At 37.8% G+C, this 25,743-nt stretch overlaps 1 protein-coding gene across 5 annotated transcripts in view; it reads right to left on the bottom strand.

Annotated features, from left to right (window-relative positions):
- Positions 1–23,649, bottom strand: part of LOC121630984 (palmitoyltransferase ZDHHC14-like) — a 53,560-nt gene extending 29,911 nt beyond the window's left edge. For 3 of the 5 annotated variants that reach the window (XM_041971562.1, XM_041971565.1, XM_041971566.1), the window contains exons 1-2: positions 23,133–23,649; positions 22,245–22,533 (exon numbers count right to left, since the gene is read on the bottom strand). In XM_041971562.1, coding sequence (XP_041827496.1) covers positions 22,245–22,480 — 236 coding nt within the window. In that variant the 5' untranslated portion in view covers positions 22,481–22,533; positions 23,133–23,649. The other 2 variants (XM_041971564.1, XM_041971563.1) reach the window with 2 other exon arrangements.
- Positions 23,650–25,743: the final 2,094 nt, after the last annotated feature.

Here is a 25,743-nt window from a genome sequence, read left to right as displayed (position 1 = left end):
GGTCATAAGCAAATGCTGGTCTCCTATCCAACATAGAAGACCGGGGCCGAAAGGATTCATTGGAGGAGCAGGTAGTAAACTTTCTACTACAACTACAATCGTTTAGCAGACGTGTTTCTCCAAAGCGACTTACATCTGAGTGTAAGAACAACACAAGTAAGAAATCAAACAAGAGGGGACATCATAATTAAGTGGATGTCAGACTGCTGACTACCAGTCCAGTTGAACACAGGTGCTGTCATGTAGTGTTAGAGGAAGTGCTTTTATAATTTTTTTCCACGTTCCCCCTCCCTACAATAGTCCTTTGTTTAATTACGAGATCACAATTTCATCACACAATATCGTCTTGGGTGTGAGCGCGTGCAGCTTATTCAGTACTGAGTTGTACCAAGAGCTGGAGCTGGACAGTAAAGGCATTTCTGGACAGTAAGGGCCTTACAATTAATTGTAACGACATAGAGGCTTGTCACACGTTGCCCAGTAAAAACAAACATACAGCACCAACAGTCATCATCCATTTTCTAAGTCTATTAAAACAAGCAACGAAACTAAAAGGAACTGACGTGTATATCAATGAGCATCTAAGCAAGATGAATGCAGCATAAGAAAAGTTTGCATATTGAAAAGACATTGAAAAATTCAAGCAACACACACATCTAGCTGCAAGGTTTTCATCAACCTAAACGGATCAACGCCGGAGGAAGCAAAAGTACACATCATCAGGGACATAAGCAAACTGGACAGGTATGAAACATAATCCCCAGAAGCCCATTTCAAAATAAGAATGAGATAACACAAAACAATGGAGAAGTGCAAATAATAATTCAGCACACCAAAATCTCCTATGACTGATCATCTATCTGATTACAAAAAAATGGACCTGAAAACCTTAAAAAAAAAAAAGTTCAGCAAAAGTAATATTTGGACTGATGGAACAATATCCATAATACATCTCCGTAGTAGGAGACTGGACAATAAATTTAAAGTAATAGCAATATCAGAAACCTATTAAGTGATGAACAAATTGATGTGGTACAGATTGAAGGATATGATAGTTACTTCATAAGCCGAAATCGAACAATGGAGGGATAATTTAAATAATTAAAAAAAAACACGTTAATAGATGGATAGATAGACACTGATTTTTTAACATAACATAATAAAACTACAAACTTCATAAATTCCATGTACAATACCAGCTTGTACCTTACAACCACTTCCTCAGCCCAAACTAATGACATTGATAGGAAAATAGAAAGCAGAGGAATAGACAGATACCAGTGACCACCTTCTTTTATTTGCAAGCATCCAGAGTTGCAAAACAATCACGAAAAATTTTAGATCTTTCAAGATATTTAGATAAATGACAAAAAAAAAAAACAATCAACAATTTTAAACAACTAAAGAAACAGGACTGGAAAAAGGGTTTTGTAGAAGATGCTAATGAAGCCTATGAATCCTCTTTGTTCATCATACTATTATCATTATATGAAAAAATTGTACACTAAAGTAGCTAAACAAAGTTATGCTGATAAACCACAGATAAACAAAGGAATACTTAATGCATGTAAGATGAAATAATAAAAAAGGAAGCCAGAAGCAGAGAAAATGTGAAAAGTTAAAATCCTACAAAGTAAAGAAATCATATTCTTAAGAAGAACTAATTATGAAGAGATTATTGATCAATAATAACCGAATGAAATTAGCTAAAACTATACCAAGTTACAAATCAGAGGACAAACATGGAGTTTCAAACTACAGACCTATTTTATTACCACCACAGTTTTTCTTGCTTTTCTTTTCTTCTATTTTGACTTTCTTTCCTTTTATTATGTTTGAAAAATAAACTTGATAAACTAAATTAAACTACAGGTGGTTATTACAGCAGTCACATTTAGTCACTAACATTGAATTGATGACACTGATATCAGGAGACTTTAACAGTTTAAATATTTAAGAGAAGCGCAAAATACACAAACAAATTCTGGATATCAGAACTTAACCTTTGCATTTGTTCTTTAAGACTGACTATTTCTGAGTCAAATGACTAATTAAAACAAATTTATTGATTTGACACTGAAAGGTTAGATAACTTACATAATTGTCTTTCTTCATAAAGCCTTTAGTCCCCCCTTAAAACATGTTTTATGAGTCGCTGATGAATCACATCACTATCTCACCATCTCACCGGCCTTCAGATGGCAACACTTTAGGAGGGCAGTTACATCCGCAGCTCTGTGCCAACACCAGTTAAACCTTGAAATAAGCCAAACTATATTTAGGCTCACCATGTTTGGTTCTACCAGTGATAGTGGCTGGAGCTAATGCAATTTTGAACTATGAGCTTTAATCTCAAATTTGAGAAAGGGTTTCCATTATTACTATTTATTGGAAATAACCATCTCCCAATCTAAGAAAAAGATTGGCCAACATGTAGAAAGAACACATCGCAACTGCCACAGTTGCAGGGGCATCAACAATAAACTTGCCCATCAATTCAAGAAGCCAGCTCCGTATGTCATATGGATCATCTATTATGCATAATAAGAGGTTAAAAAGCAAGCAAAATGTTTTATTGAACAAAGAAAAACCAGACATATAAGGTACAAAGGTTGAGGTGTGACAAGCTATTTTACTTTACATCTGGACACTTAGTTAAGCAAAAAAAGCACTGGGCTGTCTGAGACGTCGCTGGGGAGCTTCAGGCTAAACAATACTTTATAATACTAAATACTCCAGGTACAAGTGTGCCCGTGGTCAGGAGACTGGAACAGTGAGTCTTGTTAGGCATTTGCTACAAAAGCTCCCATTTTACATCCCTCTGTGCTTTCTAGAACTCATCAGTTTTTTGACAGGGCAGGTAGACTGATCCTCATCCCTGAATAGGACAGCACTGCAGCCTATCGTTATGCTTCTAAACTTCTAAATCTAGAAAAGTAACAATGACAGTAAAAATGATTAGCTGACAGACTTTGACAGAAAATGTTAACAATAAATAAGGCAATATTATTTTGGCATGCAAAAGCATCACTCTATTTGTGTAGGCTATAATAAGGTTTTTCAACTCATTTATTCATTATCTTTTCAGTTAATTTACTGCGCCTCTAAATACATCATTCAAGTTTTTTTTCCATATAATCCTTGCTCACTGCCAGAAACCTCCCCCCACAATGACTGCTTCTGACACCAATACTGAAAGCTTCTGTCACAACAAATGTGCTTTTCAAACTACTTAAAGGTCCCATATTATACACTTTATTCCCAATCTGAGACCATTCATTAATATCTAAATGAAATATTTCCGCCATGGTATGGACAAATCGACCCTCAGTTTGAGTGCAGCGGCTTCTCTTCACCTCCCTCTTTTTAGCAGCTTCAGAAATGTGCCGTTTATGGTGGGCGGAACCCTGGTGGAGCAGCTCAGCTGTTGGCTCCGCCCATCGCATCGCCCGTCATGAGGTGATTGACAGGTTAGGCCTTAGCGGTTACTAGACGCTGATTACAGCGTAGTGAAGGATAAACAAACGCCGGAACACCGGAACCCATTCCTGAAGCCCCCATTACCGACCCAAACCGTGACGCACGGAGAACACAGCTAGCTACGCTCATCAATCTGATGCACAATGGCACCGGATACAAACAGTAGAAACAGTGACTTGGCTACATTTACAACAGTGCTAATATATTTTCAAGCTATCAGACTAATAAGGCCGAAACGATAAAATAACTGCCAGCTCTTACCTCTCCAGCTGTGTCACGGACAGTTGGTATTGAACCTGGCTTCAGCTTCAAACGGTTGGCGAAGCCTGCTTTCCATGCACCCATGTTGTGGAAACAGTCCTCTTTGAAATGCTGGCCACAGACATGCAAAACCTTTGGAAGTTTTCCGGGTACATTTCCTCCAAAAATAAAATTAATCCACTCAGTCCTCGTGGGTTCAGTGGATGGAAGTAAAAAAACGTTTTCGTGTTCATTTATGCAGCCACAAACAGAACAGTGCTTCTGTCGCTTAGCCATGTCCGCTAACGAGGGTTGCCGAAAAGGATAAACACTGGGCGCTAGGTGATTTTTAGAGGGCGGGCTTTGAGAGCCGGTAGACGGGTCCATCGCTCTGTGGGGAGTGGTTATTGTCCCTTATGACGTCTTAACGTACAGGCTTTCAAACTCGCTCAATTCAGCGCTTACTTCCCTAGAGGTGGAGCAGGGGGGAGAGAGAGCGCCTGAAAGAGTTTCACACTTACGGGTCTCCTACACATGCGGGGGGACCAGTATGACTGTTCCAAAACCATTAAAAAGTGAATTTTGCATAATATGGGACCTTTAACACTATTCGTCAAAACAACGATGTGTGTTGTTGTAGAAAAATTACCAAGAGTCTGGAATAAGTAAAAGTATATAAGGTTTATTTACAGGAGAAGAATTACTTGCAAGTAATGAGAGTAGTCGTCCCGACTCGCGTGAAGTCGGGAGAGACTCTGGGGATTCATCAGAGAAAAACAGTTTTACTCAGCTGGTCCCCAGCTGAAGGTCAAACAGCAAAATAATAAATGAGGAATAGAAGACTGAGTGGCTTCTTTCAGTTTTCAAACAAAGCCCACATACCACAACAAGCTGATATCCCAAACAACTATTGCTATCTAGCAGGTGCGAAAATCAGTCTCAACTCTGCCATTTCAGAGCTCTGGGAAGAAAGTGGTCAGTCTGACCTCACACACACACACACAATGAAAACTGTAACTTCAGTATTCTGTAAAATGAGAACACACAATATGAAAACGTAATAGTGAATGGATTAACAATAATAAATGAATAAAGAAAACTGAATATACATGTGATTATTATATGAGTATACATGAGTGATTACCATATGCAGCAAAATTTCTTTCACAGTGTGCTGCAGATTTATCATATCATAATTGACCTACAAATTACCCAATTACATCACATTTGTAGAAGTCAATATGGTCTTCTTGTGCATTAAAAAAAGTGCAACAGTTACCAGTGAGATGTGCCATGTGGACAGCTTGAAAAGAAAACATTTCAAAAAGTATTGCTTTGCTTCAGCTGCTGGAGTGGAAACAATAAGTATGCCAGCAGATTTCTGGCCATTAAGACTGCTCTGAGATGCAGACAAAGAGCTCAGAAACTTTGCATTAGAAATACATCACCTCCTGAACAGCTTTTTAAAAAAGAGCCTTTAGTGAAATCTCGTATTACTTTTGAGCAAGAGTGCTATATCTGTATTCAGAAACAGAAATGCATAGATCTGTGTGAACACCCTGCATTTTTCTTTTTCTGCATAAAGAATTACCACACGTAGATTTATACTCTTTTCTAGTGAAAACATCTTATTTTAAAACCTGTCATCTGGCTACCTGTGATGGTATACTGCTAAGAAAGGGCACAAAACACTGTCTCGGTCCTCTAGGAGCCATGTTCCAATGTGCCTGATATTGGAAACATAATGAAAATGAAGTCATGTGTGATGTAAAGTGTCATGTCAGTAAAATCAGGCAGAGATTAAACACTAAAGTTATGAAGGGAGGAGCGAAGCAACAATGTTGTGTCTCCCATAGACATGGATCAATAGTCATAAAGGGATGTGTTGCAGGTAAGTGACAACTTGCCTACTTTTAGTTCCTCCAGATGAAAATGTCCCAAAAATAAATCTTAAATAGTCAGTGAACATCAGAGGTAAAGACTACAAGCAATTTCAGTTACTCCTTACTTCCTTTAAGCACTTCAAAGAGCAGAAAAAAAAGTTATATTTTCATTTTAACTTGCTCCATACCTAATCTTATTATTTACTGGGACTTTAGATGCTATGTTACCATGGAGATGGACAGTTTCTAATGTCAGACATGTTAAATTTCAAAAGGGAATGTGGTTACCCTGGAAACAGCCACATCATTGAGCCTCCAAGGAAGGGGAAAAAATAAGAAGAAACAGGCATTCATAATGATAGACAGCAGGATGACATTCAGTTCCTCTGGTTGATGAAGATGAGTAAATTACTGCTGTGTAATCCAAAGAAAATTCCATCAGTGATGCTGACCACAGAGAAAAGCTGAGATAAACACTGAAATTCACTGATGATGAAGAGATGACCGAGTGAATGATGATGTAGGAACGATGTCTGATTAGATGCTATTAACAAAGACAAAAGTGACAATGGAGACAAAAGTGCTACACCTGAATTTAGCTATGTTCAGAGGTGATAGCAAAATAAATATATAAAATAAAAAATAAATAAATAAATAAAATAAAAAATCCTGAGCCTGAACATTTTCTCAATGGACACCACTATAATTGATCTGAAATTTAAGCGCAATATTACAGCGCAGAACACATTACAACTTTTTCCACACTAGTTGAATCCACAACTATTTCTATAATAAAAACTATTTTTCCTCTAAATTGCTTACAAGCAAAAATTTACACAATTTTAACATGTGCAAAAAAAATTCACCTGTTGCCAGAGCCAGATTTGTGGTTATGGTAAAGCAATACAACAACAACAAAAGATAGTAATAGTAATACTCCATGTTACTACAATATGGTCCTCACACATGTAATTCTTTTAATATCTAAAAAATAAAGTTCCCCAAGTTGTCATTGAGAAAGGGAATATACTACTAAACCCTGTGATGGAGTGACCATGTTAATTATCTGTACTGTAGACCGGCTTAAAGGCTTCATTTCTTACACAGACTCAGGCTGTTTTGGAGTCCGACCTGAGATGATGTTTATTTTCTATAATGTTGTTCTTGGTAACATCATCAGATATGGTATGACTGCGTGGTTTGGCACATTACCAGTTCAGTCTAAATCTAGACCCACAAATATAGTGAAAACAGCAATGAAAGAAATTGGGTCAAATAATCAGTAACCAGTAGCTGTTCTGAACTGGGATGCCTCAGAATAGTCAAGCCAGCTGCGGATGCAAGCTGACGTCAGATGGAGGAACATACATCACTGATCAATACATCTGATTTGCCTTCTATCAAGTCTGACAAAGGCTGAAATTGCAATGTGTCTGAAAATTGAGTTTAACCAGCACTCATTTACAGAGTTATTGATCCACCATGACTGAGGCATGCAGTACTGCACTTCTATATGTTGTTTTAAAGCAACACTGAAAAATATCAGCTGTTTGTTTTTCCAAATTTAACAACTCATGACCACTTAAGTTGTAATAATCAGCTAAATTTGTGCTAAAATCTAAGCCTCATGAAAAAAAAAGGAAAAAAAAAATCCCATTTGTGCCCCCTCATCAAAACTTTTCTAGACCGGTCTCTGTTCAGCAGTCATTGATTTATTATTATTATTATTATTATTATTATTATCATTATTATTATTATTATTATTAGTTTTGCTTACATGGGTGATGTATCCCGCATTTCTTTTTCTTCCATCACCAACTGCCACACTCCAGAATTCCAGCACGGTGCCATATTCCCATCACCCCTGTATGTTTTGCAGAGCTTTTCTTTTTTTTTTTTCCTTTATGGGCTTCTGTGAATTAAGTTTAACTTGTGTGTATAATATATACTAATAAAAACAGACTTTTCTTTTAACAAAAAGTGGAATCAAAACAGAGAAATTATCTGGTGGTGAACTTCAGGTTGTGTTGGGCTTACCTATGAAAGAGGAAATGCAGTTAAGACACTGAACGGCTGTTACATAATTTTGTAACTTGCGTGACTGCATTTTTTCCATGTGGTGGATGTAACCAAACAAAAACCCTCTTGAAGTTTTTTTTCTCATGGTAGAGAGCCACTGTTCTGTACAGGGAATCCTGTAACTATGTATTTGAAGGTATGGATGTATACAAGTCATCAGCTCTGTGACTTCTTCCATTCTTGCTACAGACAGACATGTCCAGACTTCAGTTCTGCATAAATTAATTTTCACATCACTGATTTTTATTTTACGCTAAATTTTAGAGTTCATTGTACAATAGAGTATTAGAGTATTCTACAATAAAACAATTTCTAAAGAACTAATAAAAAGCACTGAAGTTGCATCACTCAATAATTGATCAGAACAGTGATTTTTAAAATGTGACGTGTGTCTGAATGTCCGAACGTGTCTGTGAGGCTTTGAAGAACACTGGGTCAGGTTCACTTCAGGATGTTTTGACAATGTCAAATCATAAGGACTTCAGTACATCTAGTAGTTACGAGACATGATAAGGAAGGTCTTTGGTGTCATTCTTTTAACCTCATCTTTCACACATGAAACAGAGTTTAGGTTCTGTGCTGTCAAATGCAGATGCAGGCTACAAAATGTGAACACACACACAACTTAACAACCAACAACTAAACAACCTTAAGTAAACCCAGAGATGAAAGAGAAAAAACACGGTACAATCTTGTTTAGACTGGTGCAGGATTGGCCCATCCCTTGTTCTAAAAACAGACACAAATTATGTTATTGTCTAAAAATGAGGACAGTTACAAACTGAGATTAAACTGGGTTTTAATAATAGGAGGGGAAAGGGGGACATGGGGCTTTTCCAGTGAGGTTGGGGTCATGGGCATGTACAGTTGCACGAAAAACTCTTCAACCTCCATTGCACAACGAATCCATAAGAAATTTAACTGGAAACTTTACATACTTCAGCAAACAATAACAATAATAAAGGGGAATTTATTCTCCCATCAGTGCAAGGACAGGTTTGCCTTTGTGTGACGCTTCCCCTGTTACATAAAGGCAGAGAAATTATTACATTGATTGCATCAACTAAATGGAAGCTAACACCTTTCAATCTTAAAGCTTAGAACACATTTCAGCCAAAAAATGAGTTGCTTATCCACACAGCTTCACTCAGCATTACACACTCTGATTCCCAAGCAATGTGTGCCCAACAAGTCTGAAGTAAATCTCTTTCTCAAGAAAACTAATTACACACATTGACTTGCTTAATCTGATTTGGTATCAGAGTTAGTTTTGTTTACTTTTTAGCTAAAACAACTTAGACATTGAGCATCATTTAGTCCAGGAAGAATGGTACTGCTCAAACAGAAAATGGAAAAGCACTGGGAATGTTTAAAAGAAAAAAGACTTGCTATAACATTTATCTAAACACTTTTACTTGGACTTATTAGGTAATACAATGAGGAAAAGACTATCAAGCTACAAAAATAAACCAAACACAACACCAGTGAAACTACAACAGGATGTCAAAATCACTTAATTTTACAATTATCAGCAGTTTTAAACGCCACGATTACTTCATTGTAAAGATTCCTCAGTATCGTTGCTTTCTAGAAAAGGTCATGTCTGAACCATGACAGCAGATTAGCCCAACTCGCACACAGAACAAAAACAAAACTATCTGATATATCAAATGGGCCATCCTCTAAATGTAAGGCTTAAAAACTGTCAGATTCTTCATAAATAAGGAAGATTAAGTGATTTTTGATTGATTCTGTTTAACGACATGACAGGAAAACTAAATGCCCCAAATCAGCTTAGATAATGTCAGCTTTAGAGTTTTAATATGACAAGAGTAATAACTTTGTTAGTTGTGCATAAATAAATTAACAAAAAAATAACATGTTAATTCCACAGATTCATCTCTTTGCATTAATACATTAATTTTGACAACTCCAAGTCAAACTTAAAGACCTATGAACTGTTGTGTCTACAAAAAACACTGAAGTTTCTTTGTCTGCTGAGTTCTTGCCATATTATTTCAACAAACCCAGTCAAAATACTTCTTTGTAACCAAGGATTGTACTCTAAAACAAACTTCTGATTGAAAATAATCCAGTGCAGCTGGCATTATGGTTTGAGGTCCAGGATCGTCTCGGTTCCTTTCATGAAAGAAGATCCTGTGCATCTTTAGCTAAATGAAACAGTTAAAGAAGTTCCTTTTCCTAAGCACTTAGAGAGTTCAACCCCCTCTTATCATGGCTGCCACCTCGATATGTCTGTGTTATTACTAAACATCCATAACAAAATGAAAAAAAAACTATTTGAATGACCCCAGAGGTTAGAAAGCAATTTGAAATAAACATTGACTAATGCGGTCCCTCTTGTGGGCCATGTTCCCCATGTCCAGTATATAGTAAAGTAATACTTCCACCTCAGTAGGGCCTTTGGAGGCTGTTACAGTCATTTCCCTCTTAAAGGGAGGACTAATCTCAACAATAAGCCAATCCAGATTAGTGTTATCACATTTCCCATTAAATCTTCTTATTATGCCAACCAGTTTTTCAAAAGTCAGTTGGGAGTGGAGCTTGGGGGACTTTCAGCTTGGCTTGATGCAACCATGCACCACTTTGACTCAATCTGCTCTGCTCACTGGCTGTCCACGTCATCACACAGCACCCTTTTTATTTTCTCCAACCACACAACTATGAAATTAATCAATATACAGTATCTAGAAAAGGAAACCATCAAACACATAGAATCATAGACAGCTGAGTTTGATTGTCAAGTAAATGCACTCAGCGTTTAAAAAAAAAAAAAAAAAAAAGTTATGTAAGCGTCTAATATTCAAGAAAAAATAGGTGGTGTTAAATAATTAGCTGTAAATGAATTGATACTGAATTTAATTTAATCGAAATCAAATCAAAATAGGCTGTTGTAAATCAAATCGATTCAGGGAATGAGTGACAGTACCCAGCCCTAATAAAAATCATGGTTCACATAAAAAGTATAAACTAATGTCCCCAACCTCAATGAGCTAATGCAATGTTGTAAAGAAGAGTGAGCCAAGATTCCTCCACAGCCATGTCAGTGAGGGATATAAATACACAGAGAAAACTATTTCTTCAATGTGCTGCCACAAAGGAGGTTCTGCAAGCGTCTGAGTCATTTGGTGTACACAGTTGTTTTTACCCACTAGTGCATTTTGGCTTATTTTTTATCAAACTGAGTAAAAGCCAACAAGACTACATCTAGACTGGCACTGTACTCAAGCTGGCTTAAGAGAAATGCTTTCTTGCCTCAGTAAACCATTTCTAAAATGGGTGTGACTGTTTGAATTATGTGGACAAAGACTGTTTCGCAACCATGTGCCTTACAACACTCCAAAAGCTTACTTTATTATTTTAGCCCAGCATGCAGCAAACATCTACAAATCTTTTGGAGCGCTGCTCTGAGATAACAATGTACAAGACAAAAAGAGTCACCATTTCTTTTCATATTTACTAAAGACTCTTGTTAATGTTATACATTCACAGTGCCTGGGGTATTCGTTAAATGTGTTTTGCTTTATGCTGTTTCTAGTTTTCCTTTTCAATTTAAAGGTAAAGGTGACACCTTAAAAAGAGCAACATCTCATGGTGCTTGTCTATTTACAATGTTCTTAATAAGTCAATAAATCATCTGCTGATAAAAAAAATGGGTTAGTTCGGTTTAGAGTAGTGTCGTGCCCTAACAGAATCTGGGCATGTCTCTTCAACAAACTCCAAAACATCTGCGCTTCAAAGGTTAGCCACAAGTGTGTACCTGTTAAATGGCACAGGTAACTCCCAATCTATACACGTAAGCAACAAATAACTCATCAGCTCCTCTAGAGGAGTCCCATGCAATTAGATGCTCAATTACATGCTGAGCTTTTTAAAGAAATAACCTATCAATCTAGTTCATATAGGTAACACAGGCTTTTGATTACAAACAATACTGGAGGTGAGCCTCCGGATGGAGCTTAAAGATTCTGATAAGCTTCTTTATAAAACATACATTCATCATTTGTAAATTCTTCTCAACTCAATAATGACATTCACATCTATGGAGAATGTAAGCTTACCATTTGTAAAAGAGCTTACCTGGTGACTGTTTTTTAACACTTGTACATTTCTACTTTCCTTATTTGATATATTCAGGATTGGTGGTAACATTAATTCCTTGGGTTCAATAAGTAAAACATACTCACTTTACAACTTGTGACATTGAAGAGCAGAAGTAAACACACTGTACAAATTCCAACCTAAACGTTTGCCTTTGAAACAATGTTCTTGGTTTGTGTGAGCGTGAAAATGCGTGTGCATATGTGTGCTTGTGTATGTAAGCATTTGCTTGTTTTTAACATATAAAGCACTTTGTGATGGATCCTTTGTATGTTTTTATTATTTTATAGATTTTATCTTTTTTTTTTATCAATTTTTATTTCTGTTTTTATTTCCATTGGTTTTTATTGTTTTATTGTGTAGTGTTTTATTTTAACTGTGGAGTGTTTTTTGTTCTATTGTTCAGCACTTTGGGCAACTGCTGTTGCAGAAAATGTGCTATATAAATAAACATGAACTTGAACTTGAACTATAAAAAGTGGTATATAAATAAAGTTTGACTGATTGAACACATAAGTGACAGCTACATTAACTTTGTCTGGTTTAGTGGCTTACACAAATTACGTTGTTAGCTTAGATCACAAGGAATATATAGATAAATTCATTATCCAATACACTCAGAAATGACCAGACTCGGCCATTATGTCTCACAAACAGCTGAAAAGCAACATAGACAATTTCCTTGTTCACAGACAATCAAAGAAAAAAGACTGACATTGCAGTGACTATTCTGAGAATGCTTTATCCAGTTAACACCCTTTTCTATGCTGCAAATAACTGCAGTATTATTTAAAGACTTCAAGCAGGACACAAAACATTGTTTTAAAGAACTGGTTGCAAAGATCAAACATCACTTGCCATTGTTTCAGAACAGAAAATGACCATAACCGTCTACTGTGGAGATTCCCCCGAATTTAGCCTGTTAGCCTGAATTAAGATAGTATTTGCTCCAATATACAGCTCCCCATAGACACCATCAACAGTCTTCCCAACTTTACCGAGGAAATTTGATGTGGCAGTGTGCAAAACACTAAAATATTACCTCATTCTTGCATCACTTAAATACCAAATTAACTGCGTATGTTTATGCAAAGTAGATGTGGTGCCTTGTTTGGCTGATGAGTTACAGTATTCATTCTTATCATCTATATTTAATCTAGACAGAAATAACAGAACAATACTCCAAGAAAATAATGATTAGTGTCAAGAATAGTTTATCTCCATTAAAACATCTAACAAGCCATCAGAAAATCATAAAAGCACAGTTCCCGTCTTTAGAGACGTTTACAAGGTGAAGGGGGGGGGGGGGGGGGGGGCAACTAGGGAATTTAGACATAAATCCAGTCACTGACAAGATAAACATGGGTGCAGCAGAAAGTTCAGGAATGTGCAAATATTAGTATGCCAACTGTGTGTTCTCAGTTAATATATTCTTGATAGCAAATTGATTTTCAGTAAATCATTAACATGTCTGATGAGGTTAGACTACTCCAGTGATTGAGTTTTTGCCTCGACGATCACATGGTCAACAAGTGCTTTAGTTTAACATGCCTGTATTTAATTGTGGAAAACAAATAGCATGCATTTTATCTGGAAAGCCCTGCAATGCTTTCTAGCCTCAAAATGACTGAGAAGGTTGAAATTCTGCTGCAGTTGGAGCCCTATACAGGACTATCTGAGGGTGCTCATAAACCGCAACATGAAGGATCGGCCGATACTGATGACAGGTTAAATCTGAAGCCCTTCATTTATTATATATCAATATGCTTTAATTTTACTACTTTAAACACTGATCAGAATTAAGATTAGGAAATGGAGGAATATGTTAAGCACCATTACCTTACAACAAGAAGATTCCTGATTTGAAGCCTCAGCTGGAGTCAGTGTGGAATCTTCTTCTCATGCATGCGTGGGTTCTTTCCAGGTCCTCCAGTTTTCTCCCAGAGCCCCAAAAAGAGGCATTTGGGTTAATTTGTGTTTCTATATTCTCCCAAAGAGTAAGTATGAGTGGTTGTTTGTCTCTTTGTGTTAGCTGTCCAATGGAATGGGGACCTGTCCAGAGTGTACACCGTCTCTCACCTAATAGCTGCTGGGAAAGGCTCCAGCACCCCCACAACCCTGAATTAGATTAAGCATGTTTAGAAAATGAATAGATGTTAATGGGAAAGTGTCATGAACTGTCCATTCTTTCCCAGGTAATGTTTCACTGTCTTGAACCAAAGCAGAGCCTCTGGTATGCTTTAGTATGATGCAACAGCATTCAGGTTTAGTGCATTTAAAAAACTGATATTTAGGTCATATTCTCAGAAATGTGAGTTAAGGCTGCACCAATAACCTTAAATCTATAAAATCACAGAATTGATAAACCATGTGAAGTGAATGTTAAGCAGATGCAATAACTACAATTCCCATTATCAAATGTCCTTATTTTTTTCCAGTCAGCACTGACATCTGACATTGCTGCAAAGATTCCTTGCTGTACCTGCAGATATTAAGCAAAAAAATCTCTCCCACCTGTACTGCAACAACTGGAGTAGCGTGGAGGTGGACTGTCCTTGGCCTATTGGCTCAGATCAAACCAATGTTCATCTTCAGCCAGACTTTTCATCACTGTCCCTGTCCGCCAAACCAGGCCTTTGACTAGGACTAGGACTGGATGGGATACAATAGTTGCCATTGCGATAAGGACTCGTCATGGTGAAACCACCTCAATATAATGCCAATAAATGCAAGGCACCAACAATATGACAATCTCAACGGTGAGTGCTAAGGGCTCCACTTACTTGATGTCTGGGTGCAGGGTTCTCTTCTCATTTGTCTCCTAAGACAGAAACCAGAGCTCGAAATGACACATGGCAAATATCTTTGCATCGTATATAGTAAGCTAACTGGTCTCCAATTCTCAATACTTAATTTATCTTTGTTTAGTTTGGGGATCAATTTAATAAGGCCTTGGCAAAGGGTGGGAGGTAATTCTCCTTTATCTATGGCTTCTTCAAAAACCGCCACTAGAAATGGAGCTAAATACTTTCCAGATGTCTTATAAAATTCATTAATGAGACCATCAGAACCGAGAGACTTGTTGTCTTTAAGGGAGCCAATACACTTTTGAACCTCTGCTAAACTGATCTTCTGGTCACAAGATAATTTGAATCCTTCATCAATACCTCTAATGTCTTTTTCGGTACATTTATTAAATGCAGCGATGCCTTTGTCAGGTTTTTATAAAAATCAGTAACATGCTGAGATAGAAGTTTAGGATCTTCACATCTTTGGTCATCAATTTTGAGTTTAGAGAGTGAAGATATTTCATAACTCTTTTTCTAAATTAAAAAAATATTTTGTACATTTTTCCCCTTGTTCTAACCATTTCCTTCTAGATCTGATAAAAGCCCCTCTGGCTTTTTCTTCATATATTTGGTCTAATTTGAGTTGCAATCTTCAGAAAGATTAACCATTTTAGACAATCCCATTATTTTGATAATTATTTGGGTTTCCTTTTCTCTTTTAGTTTTGGCAATTCTCTTTCCAAAAAATATAGCTAAGTTTCTAACCTCAAATTTCATTAATTCCCAGCATTTCCCATCATTGTTTATTGTTTTAGCTGGATGCCAGTATCTTTCAATAATAACCTGTGTTTCTTTCTTAAATTGTTTATTTTTGTAACAGAGATTTATTTAACTTCCAATAATCCCTACTGGAGCTATATTTAAACGGAGTCATATTGACCTGTATAATAACGGCTTTGTGGTCAGTAAAAACAGCAGGCTCTATTAGAACTGATTCCACATTATTCTCGATGTCTGAAGAGATCAGCCAGAAGTCTATCTGAGATTGTTGAGATCTGTCCTTGTTTGACCAGGTATATGAGTTTTGATTTGGGATTCTTTGTCTCCAGATATCAATTAGGTCCATTCTACTACAGATATTATTTAATTAACACACAGATTGGTTCTTGGGAGGCCATCTGTCCGCTGATTCATCCAAAACTGAATTAAAATCTCCACCCCATAAAACCTTGGCGGTTGGAAATGATAAAAGTAGCTGATTCATTTTTTCTTCTCTTGAAGAAAATAGAGTTTTGTTATTTTGTTTAATGTTGGAGGCATAAATATTAGCAATGACAAATTGAGTTTGATATCAACAAGAATTATCCATCTACCATTTTTGTCTAATAGATGCTTAATTATATTACCTTTAAATTTTCCTTGTAATATAGCTACCCCTACCGATCTGTTACTTCCAAATAAGAACCAAATATTCTTCTCCCATTGAATTTTCCAGAATGAAACATCTTCTTTTGTAGCATGAGTCTCCTGTATAAAGTAAAAATCAGCACTTTTGTTTTGACAATACAAAAATAGACACTTTCTCTTTAACAAGTTTTTGACACCCCTGTCATTAACAGTAAGAATGGAAATTGACATTAAGAACACAAATAATCAGAAAATATTATCTTAGAGCAAATGTAAGCTTCTGTACTCAAGTTTCACTTAAATTTGCAGAAATCACTGCACTAGTATGTTGCCATATCAAAATATTGTGTACTATAAATCTGTAAGCTGCAATTGGAACATAAAACTCCTAGATATAACCGTACACCATCAGTTCACATTATTCTTCACCTATCATATTATTTGACCTCTTTACCGTTCACAAAGGCTCTATCTCCCACAAAGAAAGCCTTGTCTCCCTTTTTTCTGGCTGCTTCCACCACTGGCCAAAGACGAATGTGAGGTTTGATCGGCTGCAGTTAGATCCTCTTTAAATTGGAGACGGTTGTTCTTGAGGTACTTGTTCGCCTTGGACTCTTTCCATAGTATATCTCTTGCCTTTCTGGAAACAAATCTGATGATCACTGGACGTGGGGGTTGATTTTGTCCTCCATCCTTGGGTCTTCAGATTCTGTGAACAGCCATTGCTGCAACAACTGACTCGACCTCCTCGACTGGAAGCACAGCATGACAGATATCCTTGACTTGAGATCTGATGTTACCATCACCTTTTTCAGGAACACCGTGCACACGGAGGTTTTGTCTGCGGCTGTAACGATCCGTTTCATTCACCTTCTGCTCCATCTCTCTTACTTTCTCCTGCAGCAGTTTGCAATTCAATTTGATTGTTCATTACAATACCGTCAATTTGGACGGTATTGTAATGAACAGCTTTATCTGTTTTATCTGCCCTTTCATTAATCTTCTCAGTGACCGCTGATATTATTGTGTTTTGTAGCTCGTATAGAGAAGGCTGAACTTGTGAGTCAGACCCACTACATTTGCTTTTGCTCTTTTTAGCTGCTTGCTTCACGGGAGTGTTTGGAGAGGAAATGCAGTAATCCGGAGTTCATCTGGCAAGCATAAGAATGCATCTCTTCAATGTTACGCTTTCCCTTGAGGGTAGTATGTTCCGAAGTTTCCATTTGGGACAGTTCAGCTTTGTCGGACTTTTCCATCGTTAGCTAGTAGCTGAAGCTATATCCACTTGATAGGTGATGTAAATATTTTATTCACGCGTTCTCTCTTTCTTTTGACAGTTACCTTAGTCTTTTAGAAGAGTTATTTCATCTTGGATAGCAATGTAAGATGATGTAAAAGGAGATTTGTGCAGTAATTCCCACAATACTCGGAACACAGTCTGGCCGATTAATGACGTAATGTTTACATGGTTAAGCAAGCACAAGTCTACACGGGGGCTTTTATTTTGAAATTTACCTGAAACTGTTACACTTCTCCCATGTCTGATTTCCTGCCTGGCCCTATCTAAACTGCTGAGGTTGACGTGTTCTGGATGTGTGCTCCATCAAAACTAAACTTGGGTCGTATGCTTTGCGGATAGCTACAACAAGGCACTTCTGGGATGCTTCTAAAAGACACTGCAGCACACCCGGTGTGAACCAACCCACTGACTAAAAGGGCTGCGAATAGCTGCGGCTCTGCTGTAACGCAGCACACATGCACCTGGTGGAAATTGGCCTTAAATAATCAGAAAAAAAATTTTGCCTCCACCACTCCATTCAATTTGTCAAACTTAGAATATAAGCCACAGCTCAGGGTCCCTACTGGAAACTGGCCCATGCCAAAGCGTTTTAAACAAGTGACTAGTTGAAAACTTAACAGTATTCAATGGCACATTTTGGCTTACACATTATATAGCACAAGAAATGCAGCCATTCAGTACGGTTGAAAAACCAACATTTAAAGAAATGTTGCAAAAGTTTGATTAGCAGGATGAATTACCAGGAAAAACACACATTCTAACTCTAATTCGCAACTTGTACAACAAAACAAAGGATGAGATTCTCAAGAATGTGAAAGACAGCAAAGTTGTCTTTGCCTCTACAAAGCTGTTTTAATTCATATTTAATAAGGTGTTAGTATTTTGACACAATGATTAGGCTTACCCTATCATACTGACATAAAATGAGCATGTACAATGAAAATGTCCATTTAATAAGCACAAAAGGCCTACATTAAATGTCTGCTCCATTGTACCACATGGCTTTACACACCTTGAAATTTTATTACAGCAAAGCGTTTTGTTTTCTGTCAGCCCAAAACTGTACTTCGGAAAATTCCTTCAAATATCTGCCTCTGTGAACTTTTTATGAGACATAAGGGAGAGAAAGCAACATGTGCAACAACTGATATGGGTGTCTGGGGGGAGCCTGAAACAGAATAATAAACAGACCAGAGTCTGCTGGTCACTACAGGGCTTATTGTGCAGGGCTGAGCACCTCTCAGACATACACGAATAAAACAAGCTAAAAGAAACAAGATATAGCAAAATATGTGCTGAATTTACTGTACATCTCCATGTCTAAACACTCACCATATGTTCCCTCTTCCTGAACCCCACTACAGAATATGTTTGAACAGCTTCGAACTGCCACAGTCTGATTTAGGCTATTATGTAAGAGACATTAGAAGCTTCTTCAAACTGAACAAGGTTGCAATGCACTATGCTGACAACCAGTCTATGAGGTCAGTAAAACACAACTAATCGAAACACATTACAGTTAATGACAACAGAAGCCAATGTGCAGGTCTGCTGACTACCATCCTGTCCGATAAATGTCTCCTTTCAGCTGATGGGAGAAGGGTGGGGGAGACAGAGAGGAAAGTCAGGAGGACTCAGCCACCCTGGGGGCATAGACATTTGATAGGGCGGACAATGCTTTGTTGAAAAGTGGCTTTGTGGTTGCATGGTGTTCCTGAAAAAATGTCCCCTTGTAGTCACAACAAACAGAAGACAGTGTACAGAGCCAAGCTCCATTGACTGGTCACAGAGTAGGAAATGAAGTTACTTGAGGGGGGTGAGGTATCATCAGGAAGCATCTGGCATCCTACATGTGGGTGCTGAGGAAGATCCAGCTTCAAATAGATGCTCCACTAAGTCAGACTCCCATTTTTATCAACTGCTTCATATTAAGGGGAGGCTGTCTTTTGGTCATGTGTTATGTCTGTATCTGTATTGAAGTGACAATGCACTGAAAGACAAAATGCTCCAGAGGCCACTGATGATAGACGTTTACAGTTGTTTCTGAAGAACTTCACACACAGGGCAGTGTTGAGTCACCTAAAGCAATTTGTTAGGCATTTTTATTTATTAAACTAGCATGAACATTAAGATTTTAGCTTTTGGTTTAATATGCCTAGAAAACTTTGCAAATGAACCTTTCAAACAAAACTGAGATTATATTGATACCATTAAATTCCTTTGAAGAGCTCAGCCATTAATTTAGCCCCTTGAAAGATAGACAGCAGCTTCACAAATTTGCTTTGTACATAAATGCTGTGAATGCATCATAACCTCCTCAGAAGCTGAGGTTGTTTTCTGCAGCATACATTTGTCTGTTAGCAACATGACTCAAAACGTTATGGATGGATTTTAATGAAATTTCCAAAATGGAATAAGGAACAAATTATAAAATTGTGGGGTTTTTCTCATGTGAGTATGGTTTGGCAGAGGTCTGCACTCTCTGTGTGGTTGCAGTTACACATGCAGCAATGTTGCAAAGGCTAAGTCCCTTGTGATTTGATAGATGCAAAGCATCCTTATTACAATTACAATATACAGACCAAAGAGCGTATGATCAACACCACAATAACAAAAACAAAAATTACAACTATAAGGCAATCCTGCAGTCCAGTTAAAGCATTCATTCAGCATACAAGAAAAATTTTTTTGATTGTTATTTCATTGTCAGCTACAACAGCCAGTGAGAATAAGCGCTGTACGAAAGTGCATGCCCTTCTTTTGCTGTGTATACATTGAGCCAGCTTGATAAGCTTGTTCCAGGAAATATCTGATAAAATTATTGACATATGCCACCTAAATAAGAAACTTCAAATGTTCAACAGGAAAAGTCCAGCATCAAACAACAAGCCTACAGCGAGTCCTTTGTGTGTCCTGAATGCACCCATGCATAAAACTTTATGATGTAGTGGAGACATGGAGCTGCCCTGTTTATACCTTTTTTAATTTTTCAATTTATTTTTTTTTAAATTAGTGGCAAAGCTGAGGTCTGTGACACACGATTGGCAAAATATTAGTGAAACATATAAGTATAGTGCAGGTCAGTACAATACTGCCACCAACTAAAATAGCCAACAAAACCAGATGATCCCTTTACACCAGGTGTCAAATGTGCAGATGTAAAAGATGTACATGCAAACATCTTGATAATTCACTTCTACTTCTTTGCATGAAAGGGAAATTTTTTTAGTTTTGTTATTTATACGTTATTATGCAATTATTTAACTGGTCCGGCCCACTTGAGATCAAATTGTGCAGTATGTGGCCCCTGGACCCCCTGCTTTACATGGTCTCTGACTAAGTGGCAAGTGAGGCTCCATCAGCAAGCATGAACCATCTTGACAATACAGATACGGTGCAGCAGACATCCACCACTGCACATATTTTGCCTCCTAAGCATTCTCTAGCTGTGAGGCACTTTACTCTGATAAAGACTGTCCACTGGAACATCAAATCTCCTGACAGAGCAAGACTCTTATCTGGTGTAGATGGGTTTTCTGAAACGATGGATGACACAGTGATGGGCTAATGACCAGAGACTCAATGTACAATATTTTGTGGTAATGATGGCAGCACTCAGGTCATTGTCCACATGCTGCATTGAGCAGTTCAGTCACAATGGAGGTGGAGATGAAGGAAGAATGAGGAAAAGAACACACTTAACGTGGATTACAGGTTGTTCTAGCAGTAGGAGAAAGACCAATAGTTCTTTTGTGATAGTAGGACAGATGGTTTTGGCCCACTCTACCTGCAGCTGTGTTAAAAAAGAAAAAGGAGCAGTTTTTCTGCAGAAGTTAAAAGATAATCATTAAGTGTGCCTTAAGAGGACTCGCATGAAACCTCTTGTAAAATATGTTTAACATCATTTCATTTAAAACTAACATTGACACAGTAATATTTTGCATGATCAGCAAGTGTGATCTTTCTGCTGATCTCTCTCGGCCTGACTGACAAAAGGAGAAAAATGTATAAAACTTCAACATACAATTTCTGTCATCTAACTTCGCCTTTTACTTATCATCCCTGGCTCGTTTCCTTTTTTGTGCATGTTTCACTGACCTGCATTAAGCTAAAATGTTCAGTATAATCTCTTTGCCCAATGCTGATTCATAATTCATCACTAAACACTGCTTCTCTTCCACAGTAACCTTTTTCTTTTGACATTATGAATCCCTTTTCTTTATAGAAATAACATTTACTTCTACTCATTTCTTACAGTTTAGTCAGAACCATTGGCCCTTGTTTCTGCCCATTTGCTTTCAATCTCTTTTTGTTTTACTTGTTCTACATTTTAGACATATCTGTGGGAGCAACCAACATCTTATGCTAGTTTTCCTGTTTAATTTCCTTCATGAAAAAGCTCAATAACCTCTTCCATTGTTTCAGCTGACAGCTTACTTATTGGGGCAGTGTTTGTCAATCAACTTCTTAAGGTCTGCAAGCTTTCTCTTTTTACTTGATAATTCATTTACATATTTTGACATGTCTGTTTCTTTTTAGACACAGATCACCAGGCGATTCCCCATTTCTGTTCCCTTATGACTGAATACGTCAATATTTTTCCCGTTTTTGATAAAAATCAACTGCATGAACATTTTCAAAGAGTGGCGAGTCCATATTTTTGCCAGGGATTGAAGGACAAGTAGCCCACACCTTTACAGAAGAACCATATAATTGTTTCAGCCAACAGCCAGCCACAGCCTCTACAAAAGGGATTTTTCCAAAGGGATGGTTGTTAATCTTCCTAAACTTGATGAGTCAATAGAAATGCATTCACACCAGAGGCATGTTTGTGCAGAAGTGATATGTGTCAGATGTTAGTTTTTAAGATGACAACCTAATCCACCGTGTCGGAACAAGTCAACAACACATGTGCATAGAAGCAGATCAATCAGAAATACTTACTCAAACGTGAAGAAAAGTCCACATGTCACAAGAATGAGGACAAGGGTGAGGTAGAAAACCCCCGTCTGCTTGGCCATCATAATCCTTCCATCACAGTAAAATTTATTCCGACCTGGGAAGGCCTCCCACTTCCTCTTCTTTGGGGTCCTTTTCTTGTAAGGGGTCTCCATTGGTGTGGAGCTGCGAGTGCTTATTTGACTGTACTCGCAATCTCTCGTGGACTCCCCGAGATGCATTAATTGCCGATTAAAATTCCCAGCGCTGGCTAAATCCACGGATAGGTGAACCTCTGTGGAAGAAACAGGTTCAGTTTTAGCAGGGAAGCTCACGACGTCCAGTTAAGTAGGCAAAAAAGTTTCTGAAGCGCAATACCCACTTCCTGTTATTAATGATACCTCAGCTAACACTAATACATAACTAAGTTTTTTGACGTCTTGTCCATTGATCACTGCAAACTAAAACTGTGAGTAACAGCATGGTTAGCAAACCTAACGTTAGCCAACTTAATTAGCACGTCATATACTATAGTTTAAAAGCGCATTTGTTAGAAAGCAACCTGGTTAGCACGACATAACTACATAAAGTAAAGTGCTAACAAGCTAACGTGGCTAGCAAGTTGGTGAGATAATATACAAGTTAATGTTGGCACGCTGGACAACTTGTGTACTTAAGGGTTTGTTCTCTGTCCTCTCCCTTCACTCACATAACTAAAAACACCGATTTGGCCGTTTTACTCTCAACTCTTCTACTCAAGTGGGGTACGAAGAGGGTTTCGAGGTAGTTCTCGGCTGCGCTGTCAACCACGTATCACTACGGGCAGCAAGGCGTCACATCCCGGTGTGTGTTTCTCTGGTCTGCCCGCTGAGGCGTGTTGAAGCGCTGCCTTACCGAAGGAAAGTAACGCTGGTGTCGTGTAGGGGTGTTGTCACGTAGCAGCTCCTGTCGTTATCCAGGTTTGTTTCGAACCAAAGCAAAGAAAACCATGTTTAGAAGTTTATAGACGAACAAATTAGTTTGAAATTGCCTTGTTGCCGAGGAAGAACTTCGCTTAAAAAGGGGAAATCCAGAGAAAGAGCACACGTCAAGAGGGGTTCTCAGGCGAGCTCCTGCATCCTTACTGACCGTCGATCAGACAGACGTGTCTTTGCACACAACACGAGCCAAGTAGAAACTCACAGCCATATGGCCAAGTGTTTCATGGTATTCATCGGTGAGTCATGATAAAAAATCTTCTCCATTCAGCCTCGTATTCAGAAAAAGTAGCAGCTTCCCACAATACAGCGTCCAGGCAGGCCACTCGACAGTCCTCGTTTCCCCCCGTCCACACACAGTGCTGCCACCCTCGCAAAACAACAAACATCAACATGGGAGCAGAGCAGAGCCTCCGCCTGCTCCTCCCCCTTCCACCGAGGCTGGAACTGAAGTAATGAAGGTGCAAAGGAAACACGAGATGATAAAGGGGTTCCCAAAGTGGGGTTCAGGGACTTGTAGGAGTCCATTAAAGGAAAGGATGCAGCAGGGGTGAATCCAAGGAGGGACTTGGGGTGACCCCAGGCAAAGTTTTCTCCAGTATTAATAACAACATGTGTACACTCTTGCAAATGATTAAAATTCAATATTAGTTGAGCACCAAACTCAATTTCAGTATCATGTGGACAATGAAAAATGAAGTGGAGTGTTAGGGTTAAATACACTTCCTAAAGATTTGTGCAAATTTCATGATTAACAAGTGTTGATAAAAAATAAATAAATAACTATAGGTGCATATTATGAATATGCTTGGTGAACATTTTTTTTTTTTTTTTTTTTGCTTTACATGGCTATCAGAGACGACTCCTTCATGACAAAGTCATACTTTATAGAACTCCATTACCCCTTTTTATATCAGCCAGAAAATTCACTAGCGTGTACTAACAACACAACAAACTCTATTACTTTTTATTGAACTTCTTAAATGGAGATGCTTAAATTGACAAAAACTACTCACAGACAAATAAATAAATAAATACATAAAAATTGTACCTGCCAAAATCCCATTCAATCATGTTATGAAGTAAAAATGACACATGAGAACTTGGCCATGCTTTCCACTTAATTTTTTTCCCCTGGAAACATTTTTCTACTAACTTAATGATCCCAAACACGTCTCAGTCTTTTTCAATTTAATTTTATCATAATTTTGCATATTGTGATCCTTGTGGCCAGAAAATACACAATAATGCAGGGTTTGGTTTAAGACATTGCTTGTGATTGGCAAGTTGCTTCCTCTAGGCATGCTAAAAACATATAGTAGATGCTTGAGACTTATGTGAAAATGATAAACTGTAATACTGCAAGGAAAGAAAAAAAAAGCAAGAATACACTGCAACTTAGAAAACAATTTCCAACATATACTTTTATTTTGATCCTATCTGTAAAACAAGTACATGGTCATCATATGGGAAGATCATAATTCGTGTGCGAATAACAGAAGAAAAGGTGTTCAACTTAATTTACCATAATGCCATAACAAAAATGTTTAAAAAAAAATATAAGTAATGTAATTTATGAATCTGCATGCAGGTGTTCCCCAGACATTTTAAACATACAAGGGCCCCTAACTGTTCTGTTTCACTTGTTCAATAACATCCTCTGAAGCGGAAGTTCAACTGGAAGGTCAGTTATTAGGTGAATCATCATGGTCTTGGGTGTTAGAATGACTGAGGACAAACAAAACAAACATTTACTGACATGGAATTGTTCAATAAATGGAAGCACTGCCTGTTCAATTAATTGTGTTTGTGCTGAAAGCAGATATGCAGCGATGCTACCACACAGCTCATGCCTCACTCGCCTGCCAACTGCAGTTCACCAACGATTAAATTTCCTGCTCAGACCCACTAGTGCTGATGATTGCATCATCGGCCTACATTTTCTCTGTCATCTGTCCTCTTCTTAACACCTACACATGCAAAGACACACATGCACACCTCCTCATATTGCTCTGGAAGTCACCCAGGCAGTTCAGCTCACCGACTTCCACATCCATGTAATTATCCCCTTTTTTCTAAAAAAAGAAGTCTGGCTGTTTTTTATGCAATGTGAAAAGACTTAATTATTGAGAATCAAACAACATGCAAACAGGGAAAACATGTGCTCCCACTCTGCTTTAATAATCTGCCATTTGTTGTATGAAAGTTGGATTTATATTTGGGCATGCTGGGCTTAGTTATCAGATAAGAACCCACATACAGAGACAACATAACTTCATTCAGAAAGTTATCTGACAGTTTCCCAGGAAGTGCACATGTACACCACTGTTAGATAGTTTTATGTATTTGTATTCAATTGTTAATGATCTGTGAACCCTCCAGACTGATTCCCTCAGGGAGGGGTTCATTAAGCAGTCTGACAACATATGGTTGAAGCCATATTTGTGTAGGGAAATATGTGAACACGCTAGGTCCTTTGAGTCTGGATCCAAGATAAACAGTCACATATGATTTAGGCCTAACCCAAG

Source organism: Melanotaenia boesemani, chromosome 20, assembly GCF_017639745.1.
Source record: "Melanotaenia boesemani isolate fMelBoe1 chromosome 20, fMelBoe1.pri, whole genome shotgun sequence".
In the NCBI taxonomy this organism is placed as follows: domain Eukaryota; kingdom Metazoa; phylum Chordata; class Actinopteri; order Atheriniformes; family Melanotaeniidae; genus Melanotaenia; species Melanotaenia boesemani.
Note: the sequence above shows the minus strand (reverse complement) of the source record. Positions and strands in the feature narration are given on the sequence as shown.